This window comes from Psammomys obesus, unplaced genomic scaffold (genome assembly GCF_907164565.1).
Source record: "Psammomys obesus unplaced genomic scaffold, mPsaObe1.curated_primary_1811, whole genome shotgun sequence".
NCBI classification, from domain to species: domain Eukaryota; kingdom Metazoa; phylum Chordata; class Mammalia; order Rodentia; family Muridae; genus Psammomys; species Psammomys obesus.
In genome coordinates, this window is record NW_026585504.1 from 58,712,611 (window position 1) to 58,724,197 (window position 11,587).

General features: G+C 54.9%; 1 protein-coding gene across 1 annotated transcript; it reads right to left on the reverse strand.

Moving 5' to 3' along the window:
- Positions 1 to 5,981: 5,981 nt before the first annotated feature.
- On the reverse strand, positions 5,982 to 11,521 carry Inhbb (inhibin subunit beta B). The gene is made up of 2 exons (XM_055604623.1): positions 11,062 to 11,521; positions 5,982 to 8,614 (listed from the first exon to the last, which is right to left on the reverse strand). The coding sequence occupies exons 1-2, from the start codon at positions 11,519 to 11,521 to the stop codon at positions 7,839 to 7,841; spliced, it is 1,236 nt and encodes a 411-aa protein (XP_055460598.1). The 3' UTR covers positions 5,982 to 7,838.
- Positions 11,522 to 11,587: the final 66 nt, after the last annotated feature.

The window sequence follows — 11,587 nt, forward strand, 5'->3', positions numbered from 1 at the left end:
AACTCAGGCGTTATGCATGCTAGACTGGGTAAGTAATTTGTCGACTGAGCTGCATCTCCAGACCCCAGAATTGGGTCTTGAGTACCTGTTATGCCCCAGCTGCAGAAAGGCAGCAATAGTGAGCCACAGGCACTCCCAGTGCCCCTGAAATGGAGCCATTAGCCTCTGAGGAGGGTAAGCCAGCAGACAAGCCTGGGAGAGGGCTTCACGTTCGTTCTCTAAGAATCTGGCTCCTGTCCAGAGCTCTCTCGGGTGAACCCTAATAAGCTAGACCACGCAAGTGAGGAGATGCCAGTGGACCAGAAGCCCAGGGTGAAGGGGGTTGGCTCTGGGGAATAGTGCCCCACTGGAGCCATTACACGTCCTGCCAGGGTCACAGGGGTGCCAGTCACTTGAGTGCCTCAAGGACCAACCAGTCTCTGTTCGATTGTCAGGCTGGCAGTGGTGGGACAAGGGGTTCCTGTAGGGCATGGCTCACCTTATTGGTTCCTGGGCATTTCAGAGTGATGCTCCACCCCAACCCCGAAGAACAGCTTTTCCTGACCTCAGGCAGGCAACAGCAAGGTGAGGCCTGACTAGGCTTGTCTTGCTCAGAGGGTTTCCTGACTCCCCTGCAAAGGACAGGCCAGAGAGCCCTGCCCCCAATGAGAAAGGTAGACAGCCCCATAGAGTAACAGCAGGGACTCCCTGACCCAGAGCTGGTGATGCAACAGCATCCTCTACCTCCAGGCTTCTGAGGAAAGAGGCATGACACTAGCACAGTGTCCGGCAACTCTACAATGGTTTCTTGAGGGCTCTGTGATTCCAAGGGCTCAGAGAGACCCTGAGCTGATTCCATAGTGCCAGGACCCCTGAGTCCTAAAGATATCCACTGGGGTGACACACAGCTACCCCTGGTAGCCTCTCAATTTTCTGTGCAATGCTGTATTCCCCAAGGCTGTTTGTACTCTACCCACAGGCCCTACAGTAAACAGAGTAAGGGAAGTGTGCCAAACCAACCTTCATCCTTCATTCCACAGAAGGGCTAGAGATTGGGCCTAGAGACCCACCCGCACCCTCACTGTCACTGGCAGAAGCTGGCAAGGCAAGGAGTAGAGGTGGGGGATGGGCAGGTGGCAAAAGGCCAGAGCAGAAGCCAAAGTTGCCTGTAAGAACCATGGATGCCCCAAGACCCCCTGCTTCTGCATCCCCTGCACAGACCTAAGGCCACCCTGCATCCCTGCCCCAGGGAACAGGGGGTGGGGAAGGTTCCTGCCACCCTTCTCTGGCCCCTCTGTTTTTTGGCCTCACTATCCTGTGGGAACTTTGCCCAAGGAGTCTGGAAGAGCTTTCTTTGAAATCCCAGTTGGGGGGTGGGGATGTCAGTCAGTTGGTACTGTGCTCACTCGCCTACAATGTGCAAGGCCTGTGTTCCATCTGTAGCATAGACGGAACAGGTATACCATGTATACCATGATTACATGCCTGGAATCCAGGAATTGAGGAGGTAGAGGCAAGAGGAGCAGAAGTTCAGAGGCATTCTTGCCCATCTGAAAAAAGAAAAGAAAAGGAAGGGAAGAGAAGAGAAGAGAAGAGAAGAGAAGAGAAGAGAAGAGAAGGGAAGGAAAAAAGAGAAAGGAAAGGAAAGGAAAGGAAAGGAAAGGAAAGGAAAGGAAAGGAAAGGAAAGGAAAGGAAAGGAAAGGAAAGGAAAGGAAAGGAAAGGGGAAAGGGGAAAGGGGAAAGGAAAGGAAAATCCCAGTTAGAAATGCCCTCAATGAGTCTGCTTTCTGAGCCTCCTCAGTTCTCAGCCCTGGCTGGTTTTCCCTGGGCCTTGCCATGGCCAAAGATAGACCCTATTCCTGTTCACAAATAGATCCTTCTCATCAGGTTGGGGTGCAGGTAGCCAGGTGTCTGGAGCTACACAGACTCTCAGCTGCACCAATGAGGTTGGTGGAATGAAGGGCTGCTTGGGGCTTCTGAGAAACCCTTCCAAGATGAATACAGCTGCCCCTAGGCTCAACTTCCCCATCTGTTAAATGGGTTCCATCCTCCTGCTCACCAACTGGGTCATAAAGAAAAACAGCTGGCAGGGTATCCGATGTGGAGGAGAGTATCAGGTTGGGAGGGAAGCAGCCACTAAACGTTCCTCCGGTACGATCCAGGCTCCCTGCTGACAGCCATCACCTGTACGACAGATGCAGGGGTGTGCTGCCTCAAGGGAAGGTGGGGAACCCTTCCTGACAGAGCATCAAACTTGGAGGCACAGGAGGGGGGCATTGGTAGAGGGCTTGCCCAGCACATGGGGGTTCCACCCCAGCCCCACATAAACTGCATGCTGTGGTATAACCCAGTGATTCCAGCATTCAGAAGCTAGAGGCAAGTGGATCAGGAGTTCAAGGCCATCCTCTGCTGCACAGTGAGTTTGAGGCCAGGCTAGGCTTCAGGAAACTCTATCTTAAAACAAAAACCTGGGGTTGGGGTGGGGGCAGATGGATGGCTCCCCGGGTGAAGGTACCAATCCCCAGGAGTCACATAGTGAAAAGAGAAAACCAGCTCCTGAAAGTTGTCCTCAGAATTCCACATGATACTTGAGCTAAACAACCACAACACCATTGTGCCACAGCCCTGCCCTGGCAGCCCCCTGATGCAGGCATTGTTGGCGCCTCATTTCATTAATGAAGATTCTAAAAGGTAGAGTAGACCTGGAGTCAACTGCCAGCCTGCTGGATGCCTAGGCAAAGCTCTCAGTAACTACTGCTGGAGCTGTCCTGGCAAGCTCCGCCACCGCAAGGCTAGAGGCTGGACCAGCAACATCCCGGCCTGCCCAGCTTCGCTCCATAGTTTATCTACCCTCATCCCATCCTGGTCCAGCAGCCAGGAAAGGAGCAGGGCTAGTAAATAGATGGATGTTCCCACATCTGTGGACAGAAATGGCAGTTTAAACTATTGCCTAGGCTGGGGCAAACCCCAAACCAGTGCTTGCTCCCTGTGTCTCCTGGGCAGCCCAGTGTCTGTGAGAGACTGGAAATGAGTGTAAACCCCTGCTCTTCTGTTTGAGCTGATCACCTGAGCCAAGAGCATCCTTGTTCTGGCCTCAGTGTTGCCATCTGTATAACGGACTGAATGACAATCTGCTGACTTCCACACCCCGGTCGTGAGAACTAAATTGAGATAATGTGTGGATGTCACAAAAAGCTGTCCATAACAGTCTGTAAAATGAGTAAAAGACCAGATGAAAGCCCGACTTTTAAGGTATTCTCTCTTTGCATTTGCAGTGACATCAAGATAATGCCTTGGCCAGAGAAAAGCAGCAGGGCCTGAGACATCAACGAAGGGCACCTACACAGGCCACAGAGTGGCTGCAGGGCAAATGATCAGAATTCCCGACTGCCAACAGCAGCCCACACTTTAAAAAAAAAAAAAAAGACTGCAAGTCACAAAGTGCAAGGCCAACAGTACCACCCATATGAGGAAGAAAATGGAAATGGCAGGGCTGGGGTGTGGCTCAGTCAATGGTGAGTGCTGGGCTTCGCAGGGGTGATGTCCTGGGTTTGATACCCATGCTTGGTGAAACATGCCAGTAACCCAGCAGTTAGATAGTAGACACAGGAGAATAGGTTCAAGATCATCGTCAGCTACATAGCAAGCTTGAGGTCAGCATGGGCTAAATGAGCCCTCGTCTCAGAAATAACACCAACAAGGCGTACTGTCTTTGGCACCCTTCAATGGTAATTTATGATGTCCTAGACCCATTCCCTCTTCTTCTCACTCTCTCTCCTTCCCCCCACCCCATCCAGTTTCCAGTTCTCAAGCATCCCTAGATCAGCAGGATTCTCCAAGGTCCACACATTTCATGTGATGCCCCCAGCAGCGCTCTTGCCAGGGCACAGTACAGAGCCTGGGAGGCATGGCTGTGGCTATCCTGAGCTCCAGGAGCCTTGCCACAAGGCTGCCCATCCCTCTTCCAGGACTTCACCTGGAGCTGTAGCAGAAACTCCTGTAATGGTGTTGTACTGTCTCGGGAACAAGGCCCCGCTAAATTCTGGCTATGAGCTACAAGGTCCCATTCTGAGCCAGCCCAGGGGACCTTGAAGAAAACACAAACCAAGGACGACCTGGGGGCCTCTAGCATGGATCTTCTCCTGCCTGCCTGGGATGTGTGGGAGAGGAGGGGTAGACTTGGGTCTGTCTTCCCCTCCTCCAACTCAAGGTCTTCAGCTCCCTAGAGTCAGTGAAGACCAAGGGCATGTCTGAAGGTCAGCTAAGAATGAACTCCACACGGTGAGTATCGGGCACTGCAGAGGATGGAAGGGAACACTTGAGAGGAATGGGAATAGTTGCCTCCTGATTCTGTCCAACCACTGGTCCCAGATAGGGCTGGGATGAACAAGAGAGGTAAGGGCCTAAAAGGCATGTGAAGGCAGGGAAGGGAGGATCTACACAGCCAGGAGCTCGAGCGAGGTACTGGCTCAGGCACAGTGCACCGCTTATCCTCTGGGCCTGGGCGGAGGGCTCCAAGGGCATCTGCAGGAAGCCTGGGTCCCTTGAGCCAGGGAAAGAAGGGGAGAGCAGAAGAAAGGATGAAGCCTGAGAAATGAAAGTCATGAGCTAAAGTGGCAGCTGTTGGTACAGTGCTCACCTGACAAGCACAAAGCCCTAGGTTCAATTCCCAGGATCCCATAAACCATGCAAGATGACACAGCTCTATGACTAATCCTAGCACTGGGGAGGTAGGGGCAGAAGAATCAGGGATTCCAGGTCAGCCCTGAACTACACACGAGAGAAAAGAATGAAAGCCACCCCCCCCCTCAGCTGGCCCAGATCCACAGTACCTGGCCTCATTGTACCTCCGAGCCATGGTAAGTGTGTAGGCTGGGCCCATAGGGACACATACCAGGGTCGGGGAGCAGAGCTGCTCAGTATTGGCCCTCAGGCCTCTGGAGCCTCAGGCCCTTCTCCCTGTGGGCACTTTCATTCTTCCACCTGCAAAACCATCCCAGGGCAGGGCTAGGAAGATGACTCAGTCAGTAACATGCTTGGCAGGGAAGCATGAGGACTTGAGTTCAGGTCTCCAGAATCCATAAAAAAGCTAGGCAAGTGCCTATAATCCCAGCGCTGGGGAACTGCAGGCAGGGGGATTCTCCAGCACTTGTCAGCCAGGTATTCGAGCCAAATTAGTGAGCTTGAAAACATTTCTTTAAAGCCCATAGGACTCAAATAAAGGCAATATGGAAGTGTACAATCCTCCCAAGCTAGCAAGTGTCTTGGTGGGGTGAGCTTGGGTAGGGTGTATCTGGGCTCTCAGGTCCACCTCCCACTCTCTGGGAAGCAAAGCTTTGTGACGCAGTGTCTGTGAGACAGATGACAGAGCTGACTAGATCGCTAAGTCGTACCGAATGGTGGCTGAGCTGCAGTAACTGCTAAGGCCATCACTGACTCTCAACAGTTGAGATCCATGGGCGAGGGTAGTTAACATACCCACCACCATGTCTGCTTATCATCTAATGACAGGGTCTGAGTCTACTCCCTCGGAATCACCTCTGTCAGAACCTAGAGGTGAGCACGGAGGTCTGGGATGTGGAATAGAGAGCTCGCCTGCCAGGCTGTACACACTCCCTTCCTCAGTGGCCTGGAGGCTTAAGTGGCACCAAAGAACGACTCACAGGAGCCAATCTCTTTCCGCTATGTGGAACCCGGGGCTCAGACTCAGGTCACTAAGGTTGTCATCAAGTACCACAGTATTTTTGAAAAGCAAAGAGATCCAGCATTGGTGGAACATAACTAGTTGGGGGCTGGAATGGTAAACAAATGTGTAATTTGCTAATTGCCTTTCAGTTGGTCTTCTGCCATCTCTTCTAGCTCACTGCGTGACGTGTGTCGGGCAAGGGCCCTGAGAGTGTAGAGAGCAGTCCATGGGGACTGCTGGCATCAGAACTGGACATCTGGACCGACGCCCTCCTCCCAGCCGCCCACTGCCCCAGACATGACACAAGGTGGAAGGCCTGTGGCACTCCATCTTTTATTGTCTTAAACTGTACACGAACGTAAAATACTTAAGACAGCCAGTCTGTGGGGGAAACTGTTTGGCTTTAAGTTATTATGAAACAGAACCTAAGGAGGGCTTTATTAAATAAACTAAAGATGAGACTTACAGATACACACCTGCATTCTACCAGTCATTTATTTTACTCTACCTTCTGGGTGTGTACGGACAGAAATGACACACCAACTGAATAAAAAAAATTTCATTTATACCCTGAAATGCTGGCAGGCCACTCAAGGGATTGCTTAGAACATCCACCTCATAGGAGATGGCCTCACCATCTAATAAAAATTAAAACTGATCCGCTGGCCTCTTTGGTTCCAAAATTATGTATAATACATTTAACTGTATTCATTTTTCTGCTGCTATAAAAATAACTTTTTTTCAAATGGCAGTTTCTGACTAACCATGCAACTAAATCAGTGCAAACATTGAAAGCAATCATTCGCTTAGAAAAGAAGCAAAGGATTTCATTTCAAGTATAAAAATATAAAAGAGTCGTACGAGTCCAGTTTCGCCTAGTGTGGGTCAACCCTTTAAATTGCATAGTTCGCGTGGCACTCGCACATCCACAAGGACAGCCACGGCAGCTCTTGCCCCAGGGCCACTTCTGGACACACGGAGGCCTGCAAGTGCTACTGTCATGTGCGCTCACGCAGGACCGCAAGTGCTTCGTGGGGCGGACAGGCAGGCAGGCAGGCAAGGGAAGTGGGCAGGAGCCATGTGCACGGACAACCCCTGGGGCCAGAGCCCACCCACAGGGACAACTTCTGCAAAGCAGCCGAAAGCTCTGTCTCTCCAAGACCAGCTAAGCAGCTCCCCGGAACTCCTCCACTCTACCCTGCCTCCTCTGGGCTCTTCCCTTTGCCTAGTGGTCACCCCCTGCCCCTCTCACCATGGCGCTAGGATGTCCCCAGCAAAGGGCACTGATTGCAACATTTTTTCTTTCTCACTTAGAGATCGCTCGGCCTCTCCACTTCAAAGGTCATAGCCGATAGGCTCTTTTCAATTCTGCGACTGGCACAAATGCCCTGTCAGTTGTTGGGAGACAAGTTTAAAGCATAAAATTAAGACCCTTCTTCTCCCCCCGCCCCACCCCTGAAAACAAACACACATACACACAAGTCACACCAGGGACCCAGATGATAGACAGTCAAAGGGTCACTGTCCCTGCTCCATGGTCTCTGTGACGGGCGAGTCCCTCCTGGGCTATTTGCCTTCTCCAAGAGCAGGGTGGCACAGCTCTGCTGGCCTCAAACCATGGAGGATGCTGGGCGGGGAGTGAGCAGGCAGACTGCACCAGGCGCTGCGGCGAAGAGACTGGGACCAGCCAGGGGCACACGGCCCTCCGCCCGCCCGTGCTCCCACCCTGCGTTTCCTCTTGGTGGCTCTCTGGCTCACTCTCTCTGTGTCCTCTGTCTTTGTGCTTTTATGTGTGCTCAGAAGGCGCAATTCAGAGTCCCCAGCCAGCTGGTGGGAATGGTGGCTGCTCACCCCATTCTCTCCGACTGACAGGCATTGGTAGCTAAGCTGCCATTTGTCACCGCATCCGTTCGCTGGTATCCTGGAGGCTGCTGTGTGGGTGGCAGGCTGCATGAGTCTGGCTATGTGTGTCTATGTGTGCAGTTAGGAGTCTCTCGTGTCACACGAGGGTCTCCCTCTGGTTCTGACTGGTTTTCTACGAAGCGGGAGAACATTATTTCAGGCCTCACCCTAGCACTCTTCATGGCCCAATGGAGCAACCGCACTCAGCCCGCCTGCCTCTCCTGCTCCCTCAGAGACCCATGGGCCCGTGCTCTGCACCCATCACCACTGTCAGGCGCAGCCACACTCCTCCACGATCATGTTGGGCACGTCCCGCTTGACGATGTTGTATTCGTCATCAAAGTAGAGCATGGACATAGAGCTCAGCTTGGTGGGGATGCAACAAGAGTTCACGGGCCCAGGGTTCAGGCCGCGCATGCGGTACTGGTTCACCACAGCGGTGTGGAAGGAGGAGGCCGAGCCGGGGACCCCAGCCAGGTAGGCCGGGCAGCTGCCCTCACAGTAGTTCCCGTAGTAGCCAGTGGGCGCAATGATCCAGTCGTTCCAGCCGATGAGCCGAAAGTCGATGAAGAACTGTTGCCTGCAACACAGGCTGGTCCTCCCATCACACTCTAGACCCCGTTTGCGGATGCGATGTCTGCTATCACCCAGGCGGGCCTGCACCACCACAAAGGGCCTGTGCGACTCCTCCCCGGGGTCCACGAACACAGGCACCACGGCTAGCTCCTGGCAGCTGTCGCACTGCACGTCCAGGTTGAGGCGTCTCTCGCCGCGCTCAAACAAGGCCTGGATGGCCTCTGTGATCGGGAAGGTGTGCCAGCCGCTCCGCTTCAGGTCCACCTTCTTCTCCACCGCGTTCCACCTGTCACCGTGACCCTGTTCCTGGAAGTACACCTTGACCCGGACCTTCCTCCGGCTGCCCTTCTCCAGGACGTACGGGAGCAGTTTCAGGTACAGCCACAGGCTGGCCTGCACCACAAATAGGTTCTGATTGCCTTCGTTAGAGACGAAGAAATACAGGCGGACCCGGGAGGAGGCGAGGCCATCTGTGAAGACGGGGAAGAACAGGCCACGTTAATTCCATGAGAACACAAGGCAACGGGGAATGGGCTCCGCTTCGTGATGCTGGAATGAACACTCACCACAGCTGGAAAGCGTTACTGACCAGAAATACCATTCTTGGGGCCCAGGCCTCTGCCATAACCTGCCAGAGGCAGAAGACTCACTTCCCATTGAGAAAACAGGACCAGGGTGGAGCCAGGGTCCAGACCTATAAAAACCCTGCCTCACCTCTCCCCGGCCAGGGCTCCCTGGAGATCGGATTGTCAGGCCTCAAAGCTCAACTTGTCAGGAGGCCAAAATCTTAACAAGTTGTTATGGGGCTCTGAAAACAAAACCAAGATCCCAGGGAGGATTTGGAGGTAGGGTGTTTAAATGAGGCTTTTTCTTTTTCTTCTTCTTCTTTCTGGTTAACTTAGGGCATTGCAAAATCAAGCCAAGCCACCTCCAGCCTCTCTGCAGTGTTTACCTAAGCTCGATCTGCTCCAGCCCCACTGGGTCCTCCACTGCAAACAAGCAGGCTCTGCTCGGGTTTCTAACAGAGAAGCGTGCGTCCTGCAAGCTGCAAAGTGCAGCCCCTGTTTCCAAGGAGTTCCCAGGGACAGGACAGTCAGCCTGGAAAACTCAAGGTCGGATCCTTTGACCAGACCCCAACTCCCAGAACACTGCAGGCAGTTCAAGATCTCAGAGGGGGCAGGGGTGGAGTTTCGAGTTGTCTCAACATTTCAGTTCAGCCAGAAGAATAGTTATGCCAGACAAGAGATGAAGCGCCTCTCTCGCTGTCCATTTCGTCAGCCCTTCCCTCTGACAGTCTCTACCTGTTCTGCAGACACGGCTGGTACAATGAGGCCTCCCCCGCCCCCACCCCAGCCCCTTCCTCAGTTCTCACTGGCTCCTCTAATAACACTGACGTCTGACTTTGAAATGGGGGAAACGGCAGCCTTAAAAGCTGGTCTTGGCCGAGCTGCCTGTGACCTGAATCTGTTATTTATAAGTCAAAGAGCTGGCTCCGTGAATCGGACCAGAAATATAACAGCCCCCGCTGTCATTTTGTGCCACCAGGACCAAAAGGCCTCTCGACCTTCCCGAATCACGTTTCTACTCTGGGCCCCAATGCACCTTTTAATCCAGGCCCTCTAATTGCATGCCGAGCCTTCCCTGACTCTGGCAGACAGCTAAAACGGCAATGGATTTCTTTCTAAGCACAAACCAGCCTTGATTGTCTCTGCCTTTCTCCACACCCGGCCATGCAAAACTTTTCATCCCTTTTTATCCCCGGCGGCAGCACAGGCAGGGTCTGCCTGATGCCTGAGAGAGTAGGGGGGCATTTGCAGCCAGGAGCATACGGCTCCCCCCTCCTCTTCCCAGGCTCCCTGCTTGTCCCCACCCTGACTACATCGGGCTTCCCCCTCTGCGACCTTCTCTGCAGTCCCCTCTGCACAAATGGGGCTGAGCTCCCAGCACAAAAGCCAGCCTGGCGCATTCAAGTCCTGAAAAGGACAGCGATGTCTAAAGCACTTAACACCGTTTCTGCCCGGGAAATTTTCCTCCGTTTTAAACTTCCAGAAGATTTTATTTTTCTCTCTTTCTCTGATTTTTATATTTAGATAGTGGACAGAGATTTGCAAAACGGGGCCAGGGAGGACACTGCAAAAGGGAATCCCACTCTTTGTTAACTATAAACTCTGCCCCTCTCTCCCGGACTAGAGAGGGCTGCTCTTGCTGCCAGGCAAGCCTAAAGGCATGGGGCTGTTCCTGAGCCGCGTCTTTGCGTAAATGATGGACCTGTTGAGAAGCTGCCTTCCGCCCGACTCTTGGTGCCCACACAATCGGAACGGAGGTTGCCTAGCTCTCCCCACCGAAGCTTCAGCAATCCTGGCAAGCCCATGCCGCCGGGCGAAGCAAGCGGCCCCAGGGGCCGCCCGGCCTCCCTCTCTCTCTCCCCTTCCTTCCTCTCTCCCTCCTCTCTCTTTCCTCCCCTCTCCTCTCTCCTCTCCGGCCCACGTATATCAACAAGCACACACATCTCCATCTACACTGCTAAGCCTACACTCGGATCGTGGGAAACAAAAACATTAAGCAATCACCAAGCAAGTGCCCGCAGAGCCAGGGCTGCGCGCATCTGCCGGGAGGGGGACGCGCACCCAGAGGCGCTGGGGCCCAATTCCTGTAAGCCGGGATGAAGGGCAAGGTGCTGCAGAGAGTGGCTGCAGAGAGAGGGAAGCCGCCAAGGGTCTGCGGTCTGGGCGCGGAGGGTAGGGAAGGACTGCCACCCTGGGACGCGCGCAAGGCCACCTCAGAGCGGCCCTGCCCGGAGCCTGAATGCCCTCGGGGCGTGCGGGCTGCAGAGGCGGCGAAGGCGGCAGCAGCTTCCCGGGAGAAGGAAAAAGGGAGGGATCGCGGCCGCCTCCGGCTCCCCCACGGCCGAACCCACCTGTCTCGGCGAAGCTGATGATCTCGGAGACGCGCTCCTGGCCGTCGGCGCCGGGGCTGGCGTGGCCGTCGAGGTGCGGGATCTCCACGCGGCCGTCCTCGCGCACCTTGCCGGCGTGCAGCTTGCGCAGGGCCGTGACCATGGCGGCCTTGGGCACGGCGTGCGTGATGTTGGGCCGGCCCCGCAACTGCAGGCGGCTCAGGATGTGCCTCTTCACCGCCTCCAGGAAGTCGCCGTCCACCCGGCCCAGCTCCTCCGGCCGCCGGAAGCCGCCGCCGCCGCCGCCGCACGACGTACAGGTGTCCGGCGAACCGCCGGGAGCTCCGGGCGGCGGGGGCGGGGGCGGCGCGGCGGGCGACGGCGGGGGCGTGGGGGAGCCCCAGGCCTCGGGCCCCAGCCAGCCGGCCGCCAGGAGCAGGAGGCAGGCGGCCCCCAACGCCCGACCGGGCAGCCCGTCCATGGTGCGCCGCTGGCGACGAGGGCGCCCGCCGCGAGGCGAGGCGCAGCGAGCTCAGGGCCGGGCTCC

Excerpts from the sequence above, each read along its gene's own strand:
- Inhbb (XM_055604623.1), bottom strand. The coding sequence starts at position 11,521 with ATGGACGGGCTGCCCGGTCGGGCGTTGGGGGCCGCCTGCCTCCTGCTC. Across the intron at positions 8,615-11,061 it reads CATCAGCTTCGCCGAGACAG|ATGGCCTCGCCTCCTCCCGG; the intron begins GTGGGTTCGGCC and ends CCGTCTTCACAG.